At 36.6% G+C, this 22,065-nt stretch overlaps 2 protein-coding genes across 2 annotated transcripts in view; one reads left to right on the plus strand and one right to left on the minus strand.

Moving 5' to 3' along the window:
- The first annotated feature begins 8,374 nt into the window (after nt 1-8,374).
- On the plus strand, nt 8,375-8,830 carry ATOH7 (atonal bHLH transcription factor 7). The gene has a single exon (XM_064514456.1). The coding sequence runs from the start codon at nt 8,375-8,377 to the stop codon at nt 8,828-8,830; it is 456 nt and encodes a 151-aa protein (XP_064370526.1).
- An 8,343-nt stretch (nt 8,831-17,173) lies between these two features.
- MYPN (myopalladin) overlaps nt 17,174-22,065 on the minus strand; it is a 50,903-nt gene continuing 46,011 nt past the window's right edge. Inside the window, exons 19-20 of the mRNA XM_064514457.1 lie at nt 20,813-20,946; nt 17,174-18,706 (exon numbers count right to left, since the gene is read on the minus strand). Coding sequence (XP_064370527.1) covers nt 18,537-18,706; nt 20,813-20,946 — 304 coding nt within the window. The 3' untranslated portion in view covers nt 17,174-18,536. The remainder of the gene's footprint in view (nt 18,707-20,812; nt 20,947-22,065) is intronic.

The raw sequence follows: 22,065 nt of genomic DNA on the forward strand, positions 1-22,065 counted from the left end.
ACATACACAAATCTTTAAAGAATTATGGCATAAATCTTCATATTTTGTCCCTTACTGAGCCTCATGCTGTTTACTGCTCCTCAGAACAGGGATCCATCCCCTTATTTTTCCTTTTTATAGTTCCTTTTTCAAGATGTTCCTATTTTCAAAATTTTCAGCAGTCATTTTCATACTTAAACTGACTTACATTTTCCTGCACATGAATTCTTATCATATGTTGAGAGAAGCAGGTTGCAAATTGTAAAGCCTTTATAGGTACCTGTAGTATAGGTACGTGTTCAGTTTCTATGTTTAAGAATTTTTGTGGTGGTTGTTCTGAATTCTAAAGAAAACATCCATTTTAAAGGCTAACTTGTGAATAGTCTTGGTATTCTTTGTCTAACAGAAAATAATTGTTTATTTAGGACAACTAAAACCAAGCTATTTGCAAAACAGCAATTAATTTGTTTCCAAAAATGTGTGTTTCTTATGATGCAGGTGGTATAGTCATATTAGGAAATACGTAAGGTAGGAATTATAGGATAATAGAGCAGTCATGTGTTATGTATATGAGTGTTCCATTACCTGATTCAGATGTGCAAATCTAATAGCTTTCTGCAGCCATAACGGGAAGATCGTGCCCCCTTCACACTCCTACTGCTCCCAGGCAGGTGGTCCCACCTGTGCACCTAGGCCAATTTGACTGACCACATGGTGAGTTGATTCAACTTCCTAACCCAGCAGAAACCCAGCCCTTGAAAAAATGTTTCTGCTGGGCACAGTCAGATAAGCATCAGCGTGTGCAGTGTGGGAGGGTAGCCAGGAAAGAAAAAAGGAGGAACGGGATAGAGAGGGGGAAAGTAGCAGTGGCAAGCTGTAGAGCCTGGCTGAGCTCTTTACCATCTTTTCCAGACTGAGGAGTCCATTCTTACTTAGTTGTTCCTTTGACAAAATCCATTCCATACCTGTGATTATAATTGCTGTTCTTCTCTTGCATCATTCCTGCATGCTCTTTATAATATTCCTTTCTTTTTATACCATTTTGTTAAAGCAGTCAGTTGGATTTTTTTATCTAGATACCTGTCTCAGGCTGAATTTGTTTGGAAAGTTTAGCTGAAGTGTAGCAGATTCAACTGACATAGTAAGTTGATCTGTTTTACTTTCATTCAGTGGAATAAAAGGGCATCTGCAGTCAGTTATTGCATCTCAGACTGTGGTTTATATTCCGTCTGATCGATATAACTATATAGTGTACCCTGAAACGTATGTGCCCACAGTCTCTGCTCCATCCCTCCTCTTCTGCAGCCGCATGGTATTGCCACTTTCTTTGCACTGAATCGAGTAACCATGTGCTTGTCAGTTACGTCAATTCAGCAAACTGATATGATGGAAAACTGTACCACCATGTAAAAAAGAGTGCTTTTTCACGGGGTCACCTTGGGGAACTGACTCACCCTATGGCTGCAAGATAGTCAGCCTTGCCAGGGTTTGGGAGGAAGCAAACAGTTAGGGATAGGAAAGGAGCAGGATTACCTCTTTTGGTGAAAACCGAAATTTTCAGCAGATAAGATATAAAATCAAATCACACCCTCTGCTGAGATGAGATGACATCTTACACTGCATTACCTTGTTACTTGAGATCACTTGTTGCTCGAGATTGTCTGACTCTATCTTTTAATTAAGGAAGAACACCCTGACCTGATTTTTCCATTAAGAATTTTTGGTTCATCCATTCTTTGTAGCAATGTTTGGATTTGTTTTTTTGGTCTTGTTTTCTTTGTAACACTGGGGTTGCTTCAATGTCTGGGATCTCATTAACATTTGGTTATGTTTATAAACTTTTGAAAATAAGTAAATAAATCCCAGTTCACATATGCTAGTTCATAAATTGTTGGGTTTTGGCTGCTACCATCTCTGCAGAACGCACTTGGCACAAACATCTTCAGCTTGAGGTTAAAAAGACCATCTCTGTTTTTGTAGGGCAGCAGGCACAGGAGGTGAAGCATGGGAATTTATCTGCCTGTAATCTCAAAGATCCCCTTATATATGCAGAGGTGACTGTGATGCACAAAAGTGAGAAATGGGCAGGATGAGAATTGGATGAGAAACACCTGGAAAACTTAGAGTGTGGGGACAGTAATAGAGGGAAGTCAGGACCAAGAGATAAATAACCCCTAGATTACTGCTCCCTCCAGAACCTGAAACTGAACCCAAGAGTCCTGAGACTATACATTCCTCCTCTGTGAGGAAATACGGTCAAATCAGCTGGTGAAATGTGTCCCAGCCACCCACTTCATCTTTCCAGTCCTGAAGTACCTTCTGTATGAAAAGATAATAATTTACAATTTGTGCTGCTAGTTACTGTTTTGGAGTTTTTTCAGAACAGGTTAGAAGAACATCTGTCAGAGATGATAATAGTGGAGTAGTTCCTGTCTTGAGGCAGGAGGGTAGACTTGACGCCCTCTCCTTCCCTTGTCTGTTTCTCAAAGTATAGTGTGGATAATGCTGTGTTATCAAGTCAGGCTATATAGTAAAAGAAGTTCTTGTCTTGAAGACTTCTGCCTCACTGAATTTGGAAAGATAGGAGAAGAAAAGATGGTTAAAGAAGCTGGATAACATCCTAAAGAGCTGGATTCTATTCTTGCACATGTCCCAGTGCTTATGTAGTGCTAAGCAAGTTACTTTATCTTTTCTGAAGTGGTTGCTGAGGCCATGTTTATACTGCCTAGTGCTACTGAAGCTAGTGCTGAACAAGTTAATTCATGGTTGGACGATAAATGGAGTCTCAGTGTTCTGCCCAGCCTAGTCAGCTCATAGAGCAAAACTTACATGGCAGTACTGCTTCCCATATCCAAGTTTTCTTGTACAAAGGTAGCTGAACTGTGAACGGAAACCCTGTTGTGCCGGGTAGATGTGTCTCCGTCGTGTAGTTCCTATGGGCTCCCTTTGTGAAAAACTTCAGGCCAGCTTTTGCAGATTGCTGAACACTCACAGGTGGAACTGACATTGATAGATACTTTGTTTTAAGCGCACCAAAAGCTGTATGATGCCAAGCATTCAGAAAATGCTCCAGCTTTGTAATGATCTGTATCAAAGCTCTTTTTGCTGTCTTAGGTAGCCTGAAGGGTTGCGATACGATTCTAAGCAAATGGAAACATTTTTCTTTTTATGAACTGTCATGTACATATGTATGTGTATGTATATGTAATAGTAATCATATTCAACACATAGATGAGAAACATTTTAAAAGTTCAAAACAAGTTCCTCTAGTACTATGACAAAATGAGCTCTTTCTCATTAATCATCTTTTTAGGTGCTTTTAAATCTGTTGTAGAAGCATGCTTTAAAACAAAGTTACATTGCAAGATTGTTCTGTGCAGAAACACTGAGGAAAGTTATGCTTTATGAGTCTCACCTGGGGGAAAGCTACTTGAGAAAGATCATATGGAACAAGAAAGGGGTGACTGGCAGGGAGAAAGTGATAAATTGAGAAGAAGGAATAGTGAGAGGGTAGTATGGCAAGTAGGCCCTTAAGTGTGGTTGGGAGACTTCTGCTTGTTGAACTGTTAGAAAGAAAAGCTTACCCCGGAGAGCCTTTAGGGCAAATGAAATGTTGTAAGACCTTTATAGAACAAGGTCTTCAGTATGAGGTTCGGTGGCACTAGACAAAATTATTGTATACTCATTTTACTGCTGTAGATAGATATTCAACTTCCTGTAAGAGTTTTAGTGTCTAAATTTCTGTTCAATTCAGGATACAGCATTCACTTGTGAATTGTTCTGTTTGCTAATTGTCCTATACCCGTGATAGATTTACAACAATGTAAATAACCAAAGAAGGAAAATACATTATTCCCCACAGCACACATTTCTAGCCTATCTCATGAGCTGAGTCAAATATTGCTAGAGATTGGGCCCTTAAGGACAGTCATATTTTGGTAGTTACCCACCTGCTATTAATTAAGCAGCTTACAGTATGCCAGTCTTTCAGCTCTGCTCAGTATAAACTACCTTTGGGGCTCTCACAGTGGTGAGAAGTCTTGAAGAGGCTTTTGGAAAGGATGTACCTAAGAGGAAGTAGAAAGTGAGACCTGCCTCGGAGGAAGAGGTAAGATTCTTGCTTTGATATATTACTCATATATGTTATTTTTAATATGACTAGAGGAGAGAGGGTGTTGGGGAGTTAGATTTTAACCAGAAATGTTACTTTCCTATCACTTGCTTTTAAAATTAGTGCTTGGCCACACTCATTCCACTACAAAAGTAATTAGACTCTGTTTTCTGTAGTAATACTGGTGGGAAGGTATTGAGATCCTCCTAATGGGTGTTGGGATAATCAGCATGTGAGTTATTAACTTGAATATCTAGCAGACAATTTTTAATATATTATTATATGAAGTTGTAAAACCTGAAGCTAGTTCGTTTCTTTAATTAACTGAAACTATCTCTCATTTTCCTAATATTAGTGGTGACTTAGAGATGGTCCAATAATAAATTGGTTTATGACTGAAAAAGTATTCTTACCTGTCTCTCTTGTTTTTCTCAGAGAAAATTTTGATTAAAGATATCAGTTTAGCATTGAAATGTAAATCAAAAGTAACACTGCTGTGGTCATGGAGTAGCTCTGAATTTGTACCTGCAACACTAGAGTGTTTATAATGTTATTACTAGAGTAATGTTAATGTTATTACTAGAGTAATTATAATGTTTCTTCTGGCTTGAAATTATATTTTGGCGTCATAAAATAAGAGTAAAAGGGAAATTCTTAAGAAATGACTGGTCTACAATAAAGATGAGGCAAGTGTACGTTGGGGTCTTTAAAAAAAAATGTAGCGCCGTAGCAGTATGTCACACCAGCATATATTGATACTCATTGGAAAATTAATGTCATAAAAATATTGAGAAGCTTTTGAAAATTTATTTCAAATGATAAAAGCTGAAGAAATTATTAAAAATAAATGGAGGGGGAAATAAGATTACATAAGCAGTACCTGAGGCAATCTGAAATATTGGGGAAATCAAACCAGGTGAAGGAAACCTGGGAACATTTCACAGCTATCCTTTCTATTGTTGACTGAGCAACAAAGCAGTTTATTTTCTAGCTTGATATATCTCATTTTCATATGACTAGTGGGCTATGCAAATGAACTTAATTTATTGCTGTGGATAAGACCTTAATATTCACTTTTCTGTGGAAAAATCAGACAGCTTTTCCAGATAAGGGTTAAGTGATTTTTTTTTCTTGCATACATCATGAAGCATGAAGAATTGTATGGCCAAATAGAAATGTGTTTATCTACGAAACAGCAGAAGCTTAAAAAAAGAGTGAAGTCATATGAAGAACAAGCATTTTGTTCTGCCAAGTAACAATTTTTACCCTGACCTATAAGCTGTAAAATCCTGTTATTAATCCAGACAGATTTTGGCCCTTATCTTGTGATATGATAGTAGATCATTTCAGGTGCAGTTATCATTTGTGCAGTAAGAGGTCTAAAATCTTAGCCTGTCTCTTGAGATTATATCAATGTATTACTCAAAGCATGATAATGATGATGAATCGATCAGGATGGGGGAAAATTAAAAGCATTGTCGTGTGCTATCTTACCATTCATTAATGGAATCAAATATAAAGTTCTTGGGAACTGCAATTTTCAGTATATTTGAAGTCTTCATTATAATTCATACTGGCGTAGCACATTAAATTAGAGAGGAAAACTGCTGATGAATGAAAAAATATGGCATTGTACCGTATGATATTTTAAAGGGGCACTTTTCATATTCTGGTATAAAATTGACAGCATTGTTTTAACATTAAGAGTGATTAATTATGTAACTTGACTAATTACTGTCTCATGAGAATGCAATTCTATGCATGATATTTATTAACTTATGAAACACCTTTAATTTTATTGTTCTCTTTTACATTAAAAACTCCTTGAGATTCATTTTAAGAGAGCATATACTTTAATGCTTTTATTTGGGCATAACTAGCTGTAATGCTAAAATAAGCTCTAACAATAGCAGGAAGATCAAAAGGGTGTGTGTGTGTGTGTGTGTGTGTATAATTTTTTTTTTTCTCTGCTGCACATGCAATGCTTCCCATGAAGTATCTTCAGAAACGAATGTCTCTAAAGTTCTAATTGGTGATCCTTGACATATGGTGATGCGATTTTCTGAAAGGTGCTGTTTCAGCTCTCTCACACACAAAAATAATCTGAAATGGCCGTTAAGAAAGTAACATTTTCATGCAGGGTAGTAGTTCTTTATGTTCAGGAGAATAGGTCAGTGCACACAGATAAGAATGTGGAACACTATAATGAAATGTGGCAAAGTTGTACTTTAAAAATTGAAGATGTGGCATACATTTGATAATGGAATAATGTAGACTCCCTACCCCAACTATCATCTCTGTTCAAGACCATTAGGATTCAGAATATTAAGAGCAGAGCAACTGGGCGTAACAGCCTACGTTCAACATCTGTCATATGGGGGTCCATTAGTGTTCAATTGCATCCTATTGTTTTTGGATTATCCAGCCTCCTTTCATTGTCATTGCTTCTGCTAAGGATTAATCAGCTGTTTACGACTAGACCAAGTTTTGGAGTCATAATGAAAACAATTGAGCTATAGTTCTAAATAAATATACAGTATTCAGTCCCTAATGAAAAAGTTACTAATTTATGAATGCTGGTAACAATTTAATTAAGTTTGAAATTAATACAGATAATAAATCATTGTATGGCAGGGGGGTTTTTTTGTTACATTTTGCATGTCTCGTAAAATAATCATATGATGTTTCCTTGTACATTTATGTAGATAATACTAATAATACTGTAGGAGTACAGTGAAACAAGGATGTTTTGATTATGTTAAGTGTGTGTCTAGCGGCTTCTCTGTCTTTACAAGTGACAGCAGAAATTATCTCTTATTGCCAGCAAGCAGATTTCTTTTAATATTTAACTTGATTTTGTTTTCACATCCTCTTTTATTCTCTTTACTTATTTAGGGATACTCCTAGGAAGAAACATTTTATATTTAATTTTACATAAATATACATATATATTCTACATGTAAGCATTTTCACACATAGTGTATTTAAAAATGGGCAGTTTTAAGACTATTCGTATATATATATATTCCTCTGTATGTCTATAACACAGCCTCTTCAAGTAATTTTACAACTATTTTGTTAGATAAATATACAGCTATGTTTTTACTGTTTAAATATATTTCAAATTATTTTCCTAACACTGGATTTTCCTGACATGTAAACATAAAATCTCCTTTTTTTCTCAGGCCACTACTGTCTGCAATGTCATATATATTTTATACAACATTAAAACTGTGAGTGCTAAAGGATTTCTAATGATGCTACTCGTTTCAGTATTGTGTAGTCTGAAACGGTAGTATGCTCTGCCATATAGCATTGAGCTAATTCTCTTCTATTTCATTATAACAGTTATTTCTTCTACCCCTAATAGTATCTAACCAGAATCCTCAGATTTTTAATATAAAAATACTACAATGCACAGAGGGGGATTTTTTTTTTTCCCTGAGTTGCAACAGATTACCCGTTGAAAGGATCTGCTTAACTACCCGAGCCTTGTGGGGCCAGCCAGACACTACTCCAGATGGCAAGTTGTTAGGGCTGGACAGAATGGCTTTGGAAGACTTCTCAACAGATGAAGGCTGTAATGTTCGGGGTTTACATTTTTTTTTTTTTTTTCCTTCCCCCCTCTCCCCTGTCGTTCCCAGGGTGGGAAGGTAGTGGGATGGAAGCAGAGTGCCGCCCGCCCACCCACCTGCTACCACCTGTTTAGCTTCTGCGGCTTCTATAAAGCCTCTTCTTGTCTGTAGGATGCAATCATTGCTTGCCAGCAGGAGTCAAGAAAGGAGAGATCTTTCTTTCTGTTGCGAAGCTATGTCTTCAGATCGCAACAGTTTATCATTTCAAAACACTTTCTCCTAAACTGAAGGAGAACTTCTTTCATTTAAAATAGCCATTGGAACTGATGTGTTTTTAATCCATTAAGATCTTTTCTGGATTAAATGGACCCTCTTTCTTTGGAAATTTACATTTTGAGAACAGAGATTTCATTGTTTTCTATCTCTTTGAGGTTAAAGAAACAAAAAGAATGAAAGCATTGGACATTGCAAGCTGTTTATCCTTTTATTAAACAATAAGAAGCAACTTTCAGACAATTCTGGAAGAGCATACCTTTTTTTCTTTTTTTTCCCTGCAAGATGCTATGAAAATAATCCTGTCTGATACCTGGAAAGAAATTCGAGAGGTGCACAGGCTACTCATAGAAGTGCTTTCCCTACCACTTTTTGCATACTTCATTTTTAAAAAGTGATTTGTGCGTGTGTGTGTGAAACTAAAGCTGCATCAAATATGAAAACCTGTAAATCCACTCATTTGGATTCAAGTTTAGAGTCAGACATCCAGTGCAGAAGTGGACCAGGCTGTGTGGTGAAATGCGGTTCAGAAAGGATGGAGAATGCTGCAAAGAGAAGACTGGCTGCCAATGCCAGGGAGAGGAGACGCATGCAAGGACTGAACACAGCCTTCGATCGTTTGAGAAAGGTAGTTCCACAGTGGGGTCAAGATAAAAAACTTTCCAAATATGAGACCCTTCAGATGGCTTTAAGTTATATCATGGCTCTCACTAGAATACTTGCTGAAGCAGAAAGATACAGTACTGAAAGAGAATGGATTAATCTTCACTGTGAACACTTTCATCCGGAGAGCTACCACCAGTATATGGGACAAAAAATGACGACAGACAGTGATTCGTATGCACAGAGACTATTCAGCTATCAGCCTGAACACTTTCAAATAGCTAATTAGAATTTATTCTAACCTAAATATATTCAGCAGGCCAGATGTGTAGTTTAATAATTGGAAAGAATTAATCTGCTTGAATAAGGTAATACTGGCATTATAATAGCTCATTCTTGTTTACATCTTATAGTGATTTGACAAAATAAATTTGCTTTGAAAACCTTAATATGCATTTAAGGAGGTTGAATTTATTTGTTTTTACTGACAGAAAACACATACTTCTAATGTCAAATATTTCTGACAATTCCTTCATAGTTTGTTTGATTCTTTTATTATTATTTTTTTTAATGTGATGAGTGAAGACAGTATTTTACAGAACATGAGCCAACTTGGCCTATGGTATAACTAGATGGAATAATACCAGCTATGAATTTCATTCCACCTATTTTTTTATTTTTATGTCAGCTTTAAGGTTGCTTTTTTTTGTTTTGTTTTGTTTTCACATTAATGGCTCCCATGGAAAAAAGTTTTATAGTGTATTGGAGTTCTAATCCTCAGAGAACCAGCTTTCTTAAACTTTGTAAGTTTGATGTATGGGTTCCAGGCAAAGTTGTGTAGGTTTGCTCTAATCCAATTTATGGTATCTCTTGTATGCTCAAGACAGAGCTAATCTCAAGTCATGTACAGAATGTTGTTACTTTAAATGGCTGTAAAAGCAAATGCGATTATGTGCTGTAAATAAGAATGCTCATGTGAAAATAGTCTAAACTTTTAGGTTTTTGTAGGCTTTACTAACAATGTTTGGGGTTTTTTTTAGTTTTTGTTTTTTAAGTTTTATCTGGAAACAATAACAGATTTTGTAAATCATAAATAAAGTGTTTTCTATGAAATGTTGTTACTGAATACGTGAAATTCCTACTCTGGGAACTGCTTATTGGTGGCTTTCCTGCACTGAATGATATACTACTTCCATCACGGTCCTGGCAATTTTATGTGCAAAAAATGCAACCAGCAAATGTTGCTTGATACTCATTTAGAGTAGGAAATGTGTTTTCTGTACACTCCATGAACACGAACTTAAGACAGTGTTTGGTCTATCAAAAAAAAAGTGAGAAAGTTTTGTTGCAAAGCAGTGGAGAGTTTGTTTGTTTGTTTCTTTTGCTTGTGGAAGATCAGAGGGGTCTGAGTAGAGCAGGCAGAGGAGGAAAGGAGGCTGGTAAAGTAGAAAAGTGAGTAGGAGCAGGACAGCTGGAGAAGCAGATGTGTTTGTAGCAGGAAGTACAGTCCACAAATTCCAAATGCGGACGTCTGTTGTGATGGCAGCAGGCTGTGAAGCTGAAGGCCACTTCTGCTGGTGCTGCTGTCAGCTGTTTCTAGAAACAAGCTCTTTGCTAGTCTTAGCTGTGTGGGAGCGGGAGAACAGGAGCTGCTGTCCCAAAACAGCTGTTGGTGGGTTTCCAACAGGGAAGGCTGGCAGGTTCCCTGCTGGCCCCTGCCATATCTTATATTCTGGAATTCTTTCAAATGAATGTCTTTAATAGGAGTTATTTTCAACAATTAAGCAGCCTTCAATGAAAAGCAAAAGCGCCAATAAAAACTAAGCTCTGTTTTGGGGGAGAGGAGCTCTGCTGCAAGAACAGTTGCATACGAAACCCTGACCTTATTGTCTGTCTTGTTGCAGAACCCATCTTGACGTTTTGCCCTTAGTGACTGTCCTGCAGACTAGTGCATTTCCTAAGTCAGGAGTTGGACTGTTCCTGGAACGAAAGCTGCTGGGACAGGCTTTCAGGTCTAGGTTAAACACACATTTTTAGAGGCACAAAGAGACATTGTATCTTGTGAGCAACTTTCTTCTTTAAGCGCTAGTATTCTGGCACTGTTTTTAATGTTGCTGTATATTCCAGTCTCTCTAAATTTAGTAAATAGAGTTAATAATTAAAATATGGACTTATGATTTATATTATTACTTTACTGGCAAATGGAGAGTGTCTTTTGGTTCTACGCGTGTGGATTAAACCTTGGAAGATGAAATCACTTGCTGATTTCGTTACAGAAGCTTATATAGAACAGAATTAGTTTTTGTCCATCATGTGGTCAAGTTAATGCTGTTTGTTAAACAGAATTAAGTGTGTTTTTTACTCACCATTAAATGAGGAGTTTATGTATGTAATACTGATCAATAAAACCCTTAATTAACTCATGTACCATCTTACACTAATTCGTTAGCTTAAACTTTGGGCATCGTGTTTCTCCTCATTTGCATTGCAGTGGTAGGTTTGTGGCTAGTAGTGTTTTTTTTTTAATCCTGAAAGGGGAATATGGTAAAGTAAATCACGCTATTATGTAACATGCAAAACTTGGCTTAGTGAAAAATAGCCTTCTAATCCTTATGTGGAAGAGGTGAGACAATAGAAAAGTACACATACCAGATTAACGTGTAAGAACAGTACCGATGTGTTTGTGCACTACAGGCATATAATTTAATCTTATAGGATATGGCATTGCAGTTTATATATAATGTACATAAAGTTATATAATGTATATGTATGCACATATCTCTTTCAATTTTGTTTCTTTCATGCAGTGTTGTAATTCACCATCTACTGCAAATGATGATAAATATAAGTAAATAAAGGGTTAATATACAGTGAATGATTAAATGATAATAAGCTCATATAAAGAAGAGCAAATCAACGTAACAAGTTAAAAAACTATGGTCATTTTACCAAAATTATCAAGAATTGAAAGTGAAGTCCTAGAAAGGGCTTTAGTACAGTGGATAGCTTGTTACCACATTGTAAAATAGTCCATTGTGTCCACCTCTGCTGTTGAACAATATGGTAAGATTAAAACCCCCCATCCTCTTAGACTTACTTGTGCTAGTGGGAGTTAAATGTTTTGTTGGTCTGTTTGACTGTGGTGGAATCCATGAATAATAGTTAGTAGAGCAAACATCGTTACTGTAGATAAGGTTTTGGTTCTTTTTTCCTGGGGGTGGTGTTGGTTGTGTGCAGTGTTAGCGTGGAAGCTGGGGTTTTAATTTGCTTTTAAGTTCTTTTTCTATAGCATCTTTATAACTGTCTGTCTGTAGATTATGTGTCAGAGCTTTTTGACCTTACTTTTTTTGGCGGTAGGAGGAAGTTTAAACACTAAAAATATTTTCTGAAGGCAATGTGAAAATCAAATATTCTCTACACAGGTTTGGACTGTCAGGTTGAACTTCTCAATGACTATTCAGGAAATCATTGGTTTCTTTGCTTGGCCTTCCTTTACAAATATTTTAGTGACATTTTTTGAGTTTGATTATCACTCCCAAGTATTTGTTCCCCATGGGCTGTTTAATGCTTGCCAGATAATAAAACTGACTCTAATTCTGTACCAGACTACACGTATGGGCTTTTGAAACCTCCTTCCCCCAAATAACTTTTGCTTCCAGTGAGGCTTCAAATTAAGTAAAAGTTTAAATGCACAGAGCTTGATGTTTGATCAGGGGCTGATTTTTAAGTTCTCAGAGATTTTGTCCCACTGACGCAGTGCAAAGCTGAGGTCCTTCTATCTATAGTATCAGTACACAGAAATTCTTGAACCACATTATTGCGAAAACATTGAGGATGAGAAATGCTTGTTTCATGGAGTATTTGTTGCGTGTGTACATGTTTCACTATTGAAATTCAGTGTGAAATTCTAATGAGCTATTTGTGGGAAATTAACCTTTATCCTTCTAATAGGTTCAGACTGTGTTCCAGGGTTTTCTCCTTGAAGTAGCTGTAGTTACTCTTTTTCTATGATTCTTTGAACCCTGTTTTGGCAGGGCGGTCACAGTTATTTTGGAACAAAAAGCTGCATTGACTTTGTGATCATTGGTGGCTGAAAACGGGAACTAGGGTAGCATGTTTCCACAATATATGTTAGTAAGGAAAAGCCAGTGGTTTTCTCTTGTCTAATTATTGAGGTCATCAGAGGATATGTATTAGCGTGTCTTATAACCTTGATTCATTCCTGTTTTTTAGGTTTCTATTTTCCGTCTCACTATTTGTAAGGTATTTAGGGCAAAGTTTGTTGCATATACACGTACAGGGCAAGCACAATTATTGACTGGAATTCCTAAATGTGGATGTAATACAAATTATGCAAAGTAAAAATGTTGCCAACCTTACTTGTGGTCTTGTAAAGTCAATGACATTACAACTTCATTGCATGGGGAAGGGTGACTATTGTTAGATTTTTGAATATTCAGCCAAATTTCCTATAACTTGTTAAGTAGAATTTCCCTGGTGAAATCTGTGTGGAAGAGACTGCCATGATATGATTCAATATGTAGAAATTTAAAAATATGATTTTTCAATCAAATCTTTAATTTTCCCCAAATATATTTCCACCTAAAGATAATGAGTACCTTCACACATAGGTTTCCAGCTGCTTAGCTTAAACAATATGAACACAGTTTTCTGTAATTCAGTAGTGGAATTTATCTAGATTTTTAACATCCAAAAATAATGTACAGAACAGCTACTTTTTTGCTCTAAACAAATATAGCTATTCTCTATAACATGTTAATAATGTTAATCATTTTCTCTGATATCTCTATGAAATACCCAGAAAAAAAACAAATGCAGTGAGAATAAAGAAATACTTATTCATTGAAGAAACAGTCCAGTGTTTCCTCTATGCAGACTTGTTGTAACAAACATTGTTTTCAGCCATTACTTGGGCACTTTTTAAGAAATGCTTTATGTTTTGTAACTTCTGTTAAACTTCAGGAAAATGTTGCTTAAAAACCCAAAGCAGAATCCATGTATAATATTTAAATGTTATTTTCTACCAAAGAGTACCTTTTCATGCTGTGTATACTAATATTTTTCCAACTTGTAGTTCAGTTTTAATTTGTACAGAAACTAACACACAAAATATATCTCAACTTATACAGAAATTGCTGAAAATGTCTGCTTAGGTAACTGCAAAGAGTAAGGGGGACATATTTGAATGGCTTTCTGCAGTCTGGGATGCAGAATCAGTTCTTTCAAAATTCCAGAATGATGGCTTCAGTATTTTTCCATTTCTTTACAAATCTGTATGTCACATGCCTGCTAAAAGATTATATGATCCTAAAGGGTGGTCAATTTTTTGAGAGACGATGCAGTTCAGCTACTAGAGTCTGTAGGTAGCAGTACATGCCTAGATAGGATTTGGGAATTAATTCTCCAAGATGTTGAGAATTTGGCAGATTACTGACCTTCAAGTATGCAAATTGCTCTAAAGAATCCTTGGCTCCTTTTCTGGTACCCCTGAGAAAACCTGCTCTTTCAGACTTTGATGGAGGCGCCAAGATTGTCAGAAAAAGAGTCCATAATTTAAAACTAGAGCAAAATTGGTATTGAGTTGTCCCCAGTTAAAATGTTTAATGAATTTATGTTTTAAAAAAAATCCCAACTGTATTTCATAACTGTCTACTAGAAGCATGGCTTGTATATATGTGACTTGACAGTATTTTAGGGTTGTCTTCTACATGATCTAAGGTCCGATACTATTAATTTCATCAGCTGTCAAAGCCAAGTTCTGAGGAAACCTCTGGTCTTGCTGGACACTTTCACAATCGTTTGAAGATATGTCAAGGACACGCTCTTGTATGCAACTCAGAAGCATTTATTTAGTTTAGGTGAGATGAAGGGAAAATACATCATTGAACAGTCAGGTGCTTTTTTCTTCCTTTCATATGCACTTAAAATTTACTTTAAAACTGCCATTAACATTTTTCTTCCCATCGAGAATGACTTTGGATCAAAAAATAAAAAATACTGACTTTAATCAAGAAAAAATTACAAAATAGAATTTTAAGGCTCAAAGTGAACATCTTTATATTGGAAATAGTAAGGCAATTAACAGTGAATCCCTTCTCCAGTATTTAACAGTTAGAACATTTCATTATGTCTTGCTAATCATTTATACGAAATCATTTTCCAGAAATTAATGCGTTTAAACCTTGTAGCATTAAGAACACGGTTCTTAAAGAAATTCTATTTCCAGACTTGTTCTTTGCAGTATCTGTCATTACTGTTAACGGTTGCAATTGGCAACTGTTCACATACTAAGATAAAGACTGCGGATTTGGCTTTTTGTATTCTGAGGTGTGTGCTCTCGTGTGCTCTTCACATGAGCATCTGTGTGGCATTCAGAAGGTGTGCTCCACCTTCCACGTGGAAGCAAAGGAACTCAGTCCGGCTGCTTTAGGCAAGAAGTCCAGTGGTTTCAATGCAAGTTGCTATATGATGCTGCTGAGGACTGGGCCTGCATCAAGCTGAGTCAAACCTTTTAAAGCAGAGGTGTAATGCTTTTGCTTTCTAGAATTGCAATGCAAAAGTTGTCATTTTTGCTATTTCTTGAAATAAACTGTGCCTCTGTTATGTCATATACAAAACCATGCCTAGGAGGAAACAGGAAACTTCTGAATCAGAAAACATCTAGTTAGTGAGTCTTTTTTCCAGAAAGTCCTATTTGTGACAAGAGTGCATAAGTACTACTAATTAATAGCATTTACATCCATTCATGTAAGCTTCTTTTACATGTTCATTTTATAGGCTCAGTGTATGCAGAGCAGAAATGTTCTGTAGCAGTTAACAAGAACAAAAATTAACAATGACTACAGATCATTTAGGATCAGATTCTGATTTTGTTTGTATCGGGTACACTCCAAGTAATTCCATTGACTTCTGCATTATGTAGGGAGGTGTAACAGGTAAAGTTCTTATCCTTTTGCTAGTAAATACAGTGAAGAGACACTTTCAGCTGCCGAATCTTGGTGACCCACTGTCTATAGCCTATCTCTTAGTGAAACTTCTGGGGCGTCTTCTTGAATGACTAAGGATTAATCCTTCTTATACAGTTTTTTGGGAAAAGTCTTTCACCGGTAGCTTTTTTTCTTCCCAATTTCCAAAGAATTGAACATACTTTTTTTTTTTTTTTTTTTTTTTTTTTTAATGTTGTACTGCTTAACCATCAGCTTGTCTATCGAGGTTTATAATGATGTAAGTCTGGAGACATTCAACTGAAATCACTGGGAAAGGGGTGAAGAGATATGGTTTGCATGTTTCCTTTACGCACTTTGTGTTGTAATTTGTACTGAGTTCCTTGGGCATGCTGTCTGATGTAAAATGTGAGAACTACTATTGCTGTCAGCAATACTAACAAGTATGATTCCAGCACTGGTAACCAGATATTTGCTGCTAGTAAACATACTGCTAATCCTATATTCTAAACTATGTAAAGAACTTGGGTAACATGATTACTTTCAGAGCTACGATTGTTTAGTAAAGCACAGATTAACCCAATCAAGAAGGAAAAGTTTGCGCTTGCTTGATTTCTTTAGTTTGCACATTTCCACGGTGTATTCAGACAGGCAGTGGAAGGTAGAATAATTTAGGAAGCATAGGCTAATTTAGGTTGGAAGGAACCTGAGGAGGTCATCTGGTCCAACCCCCAGTGCAGAGCTGGGCTAGAGGTCTAACATGGCATTTCTAAGCAAGACAATAGCTTGACTAAGCCTATGCTAGGTATAAAGCCTGATGACTGATACACAACTTTGAATACTTTGGATCAAAATCTGCTTTTCATTTCTGGCATGAAATAATGGGATGGTCAGGGCTGTAGATGGGAGCAGAATTTGATCTATTCTGTCGTAACTTTCTCTCTTCCTGCTTCCCAATGGCTGTGGATTAAATATGCAATGTCCAATAGCTTTCCTCTGGATTACTTTCCCAAGAATAGTCACTAGTGTGGGAAACTGAATTTCGGTTTGCCCAACTCTGACTCGCTTTGGGTTTGGTTTTAGAATCTCTAGGCCACCCTGAAAACAAGGGAAGAGAAGAGGAGCAGCAGGTTCTCTGTTCTGGAAATCAGACCCACAGTGTGTCTCAAGTTGGGTGCCCAGTAATTGAGTCACTTGAATCAAGGGATCGTTTTTAGTAGCTATTAGTTCTGTTTTGTTTGCTAGGGAAGAGGTACAAGATGGGCAACAAATGGTATTTCTGCTTTCCCACTGTAATACCTGGACTTTCTTGTCTCTCAGAATAAGAATGTAATTTAGCTTCCTGGTCTATTCCAGCTGGGGTGAATTGCTTGAGATTTCTAACAAAGGCATAAAAATTGTAATGGTGGTTTTGTGTTATGATCTCCACTCAAATAGGAAACGGAACAGTACTACAAATTCACTTCATCTGAACCTTTAGAGAAGCAACAGGTAGTGTATGAAATCCAAGGGTGAGAGGCTATCTCCTCCCCAGTCTCTCGTTATTTCCGGTATTCTTTTGCTCTTAAGATAACTCATCATTGTTCTCTTTGCATTTGTAATGTTTTTCAGTTACATTTTTAACTTTGAAAAATCCAAATAGGATCTAAAAATGAAGTATCTGTTAATGTATTTTTTTTAATCTCTGTGACTCTGATCAGGACTTTGTTGCATTCTGTAACCATGTTTAAAACAATAAAAAGGAACTGCTTGAAAACAGAGTCCAAATAAGAGTGATAGCAAGAATTTAAAGATGAAGGAAATCATCTTATATATTCACAGATGCTGAGTGCTGGGAGGTATTCATATAACTGCATTGATGCTAAATATATTTAAATCAATTATGAAGTGTCATTGCTTAACACCCTCTGTTACACCCTCATTAAATGGCTTTGTTTACTACTATTATTACTTACAGTAGGTTTCTTAGCTCTCTGCATGTAACTGTTTCTTAAATTTATAGCCTTTTATTATATTAATGGAATTTTCTCTATTTTAATAGTGAAAAACAGACTTGCAATTGTTTCCTAAATGACAGTGAAATTATTTAGTTCCACCAGATCATAATTTCTTTTCAGTTAGTTCAAAAATGAGCTAGGTGGTAAATGCACTTTTTCTTTTAGATATGTTAAAAATTAGGAAAAGGGGATTGATATTTAAAAACCCTGAAGTTACAAGCTTGATATCATATGTATTTAAAGGCAGAGAATTGCTATCATTGTATTGGAAAAAAAAATATGGAGCACATTTGGAAAATAATAGTTTCAGCTGTGGGTTCTACAGAACATGCTTCAGACAACAGGAAGTTTAGTTTCTTATGTTAGAGTGCTATGCACGTGCCCTGTGCCTTACTTTATGAATCAATACACCATGAGTACACGGTTCATGGAGTACACACACACACAAATATAAATATATAGGCTACACAGCTGTACCTACATGAAATGCTATACTTATCTAGTCTTGAATTCAAAACATCTAAGATTATCTGGCATAGTCATATATAAAAATGAGTTCCATCTTTTCCATTTTACTTGTGCTTTGTGAATATCAGGCATGTTTTTAGAATTACATTCAAAGTCATGTTGTTTTCCCTCATTCAGGATTATTTAATGTCAGTGTTTTCACTGTCAGTATTCCAGCTAAACATCATCAATCCTTAACGTGGCTTGCTACAGGTGCAGTAGCTTTAATTCAAGCAGTAAAAGTGGTATTGGCTTTTAAGTGCTGAAAACTATGTCCATTTACTATGTAATTCTTAGCAAACTACACAGTACTGAATTTATTGCACAACACTCCATACCACAATCATCCTGCAGTAAAATACTATGCAAAAGTCTTGTATATGTTACATGCAACAGTTGCAGCAGCATTACACTTATTACAAACAAGTTGCTTGTAAACCTTGAATATCTTGACTTGTACCTCTTTATTTTTTTCACAGTTCTAGTATATCTGCAGGTATAACTGGAACAATTGTTTGTCTGTTTTTCAAAGTTCGTCACTTTCCACTATATTTTGAGATGGAGATGAAAACAGCATTGGGCTCTCAGTAGTGGGGAAGGCAGAAAAAATGTCAAGTCCTTGACCAGTAAGGTTCGCGTACCGGCTGCTACCAGGTCGGAGCTTTATTGGTTGTGGAATTTGACGGTGCCACTGAGCTGAAGCAACAGAAACAGAATGGGCACATAAACCTCTGATTAAGTTAGCAATGAAACAACAGAAATCAATACATGCAACCTTGAAAAGTCTCTTCCAGTGTCTGGAGAAAACAGAATATTGTTGTTCCCTGTTTTAGGACCTATTCCTTCAAATATTATCACTCAGTGAATTTACATGTTGAGTGTTCTTATTGAAGCTGTGGGTGGATTTCCGGCCTTGTTCAGTTCAATACCAATGTTTCACTTGACTTCAATAAGGCCACGACATAATCATCTAATCTTAGAAGCCTTCTCCAAAACTCTTGCGATCAAAAGTAGACAGAAAATAGCATGAATAGCGATGAACAAACTGGACAGGACTCTGGTTTTGTACTGCTCCATTCTCTGGGGGCTTTTAAGATTTTTGGGGGTGTTTTTTGGTGTTGTTTTAGAAGCCACAACTTAGGTAAATTTTTAAAAACAGTGGTTACAATTTTGGTTACCCTCTACTATTTACAACTTGTAACAAATGATTCATAGTCTTGTTAAATATACTGAACTATAATTATATCAATAGTTATAGAATGCAGACACATATTTAGTGATTTAGAAGTAACATGCAATATGTTTCCATGTGAACAAATACTGTTATAATATTGTTATAATATTTAGCTATTCTATAATACATAACAGTTGTCATTCTCGAAACAGTTTACGAAAGCGAATGAATATTATCTTAGCCTACATTTATTCATACAAAACCTCCAGCTCTGCACCCAAACGTGACAGACGTATCTGTCAGCAATTAAAATGAAAAAGTGGAAGTTCAGGCTACAGTACTCTGAGAATAGCTTAGTGTGGGAGACCTGTAATCGGCACGTTAAGCTTTGGTAGGAAATTCTTATTATCCTTCTACACTGAATTTTAACTCTGCCTTTCTGGAAATATTTGATTGGTCTGGAAAAAGAGCCTCTTTTTTTCTCGCAGTAGTCAGCGTGTTTTTATTTCAAGCAATTCTCTGTTTATTGACTGTACTTTTTTTCTTTGCGCTTGGAATTGCAAATATCAGACCAATCTTTAATCCCCCACCCCAAAACATTCTAAATAGTATAAATAAAACAGGTTTCTGCCACTTCCCTTGGTGGACAAGACTTGCAAACTCTTGAGAAAATATGGCTAGAATCAGGAAACATTTCTTATTTCCCTTCCTTGTCCTTTTTGTAGCTTGCATCCTTCACATGAAAATGAAATTTATCTCCTTCAACATTTGGAAAACTAAGGAATTAGTTTTCATTTTTTGTGATCTTTTGTGAATCAGGCTCTCAATATTACATTACTATTGTCTGTATCACCACAAGGTGGCAGAAAACTGACACAGACGCACTGGTGACTTCTGGTTATTCCTGAGTTAAATTGTTTCTTTAAAATGAGAAGTAAAAGGTTGAAAACTGTTCTTTTTAAAAGTATGGATATACAGCAATAGTTTGTGGCATGTGTTCTCTGTTTTATTATACTAATTAGGTGCTCAAAGTATGCTCTTTTAGTTTGGTCTGGATAAATTGTCTGAAATACTACATACATCTCGGATCGATGCAGAGTGATTAAATGATATGCTGGAACTGAGCCTTCCGAGTCCTAGACCAACATTATCATCCTAGCTAGCCTCTGTTAATTAGGCAAAGTTTGCACCATACTTGCTCCATGGAAGAAGGGATCTACTGGGGCCCTTTCTAGTGCACAATTTATTCTTCCATCTCAGGTCAGTGCTATAGCACTGGCTGCTGTGTTAGAGGAAGCAGTGTCAGGGTTTACTTGGCTACTTGTTTATTATGTGTTTGTGTGTCTGAGGAATGGGGAAAGTGGAAGGGGTAGAGTATATTGTGCAAAACTCTTACTCTCTTTTCTCTTTACCTGCCTTTAAAGTGATGCAGAAGAGCTTAGTCTGACCATTTAACTGTATAATTCTACCTCCTCTTGGTGGGCATTTTAGGCTAAGGTCATGCTGTGACACTGCAATTTTCCAAACCACGTCACAGCTGTCAATTTAAGGACTGGGAACTAGATTGGAGCTGGGACCAGACAAAGAAAATAAATTCTGATTTGTTTTATTTACTAGCCAATACCTACCATATATGTCAAGTCTAGCAGTGCAAGAGACAATACCAGCTTCATTTTTTGCGGACAAGGTGTACCAGCCAGCATCTGCTTTCCTGGCAGGCTGAATCAAAAGGCAGACGTACCCTGTTGTATCTTGGTGCATGCTGGGAAAACAAGTGTTTTGGAATTAGCATTTCTCAAGAATATATCAGCTTTGAGATTTTACATTATGTACATTAAATACTAAACTGATAAGTGATAACTTCTCTTCCTAAAGGGGTAGCAGACCAAGACGTGTATACTCAATAGATCTGCTCTAAGTATGGCCTCAGCCAGTGGTCTGCATAGCTGAAATCTATTCTTGCTTCTTACAGTTGTGCAAAGCCATGGCATGATAATGTAAGCTGAATTTTTGCTCTGTATGCATTAATACTGGAATTGTTTATTGAATTCCAATGAGTTAAACTTGTGCCAAGCTGCTGCAGGGCTGTACTGTATTTTTTCCTAGTTCAGAATGTGGAAGAGTAACATAACAGAATACCAAGAACAACTGTACAAAGCTGTGATATTGTTCACAGTAGTATTAAATGGAAGAAATTAGAGCCATCCAAAACTTTCATGTGGCACTCTTTTGCATGAGAAAATGCTTCACTGACAAAATTTTAAACATTACTTTGGACAAAACTCTCCAAGAAACCTGCTTCATTTGTCACTGATCTTCCTTTGCTCTTTGGCAGTTCAAAACTTTCTGGCTGCAATTTCCAGGCAAAGCTATTAGATGGTATATCACAGAACTGGTCTCTAGACCAGCTCCCCTGGTCTCTAGGTTGTGGTCCTTTTAATCAACCCAAGTATTTCCCTCACTATAAAGGAAGAGGTGGGAGTTAAGCATATCAGAATATTCTCAGTTGCAGACGGTTCTGAGATTTTACATTTTGTTTCCTTATGAACTGGAATGAAACCTCAAACCACAGAGTTCCAGGTCAAGGGGACATTTTGTGTTTCAGGCAGCTCTACTAAAAAAGGGAGAAAATATTTGCCATTTGCTACCTGCGCTACATAATTTGCCTGTAATCTTTATAATGGGATACAGTGGTATGGAGGCTCATGTATATCTGTATCATGATACGAAGGTCTCTTGGCTTCAGGCAGGAAGATAATAGTAAGGCAAGATAAGGACAAGCAAGGAAAATGCTGCTCATTGCTCACGTGGATCTCTGGGGAGCCACAGGAAGCCTTGGGGGCAGGCACTGGGGTTATGACTGGCTGAAAAAATAGAGTTG

The sequence above is a fragment of the Dromaius novaehollandiae genome, chromosome 6 (genome assembly GCF_036370855.1).
Source record: "Dromaius novaehollandiae isolate bDroNov1 chromosome 6, bDroNov1.hap1, whole genome shotgun sequence".
Taxonomy (NCBI): Eukaryota; Metazoa; Chordata; class Aves; order Casuariiformes; family Dromaiidae; genus Dromaius; species Dromaius novaehollandiae.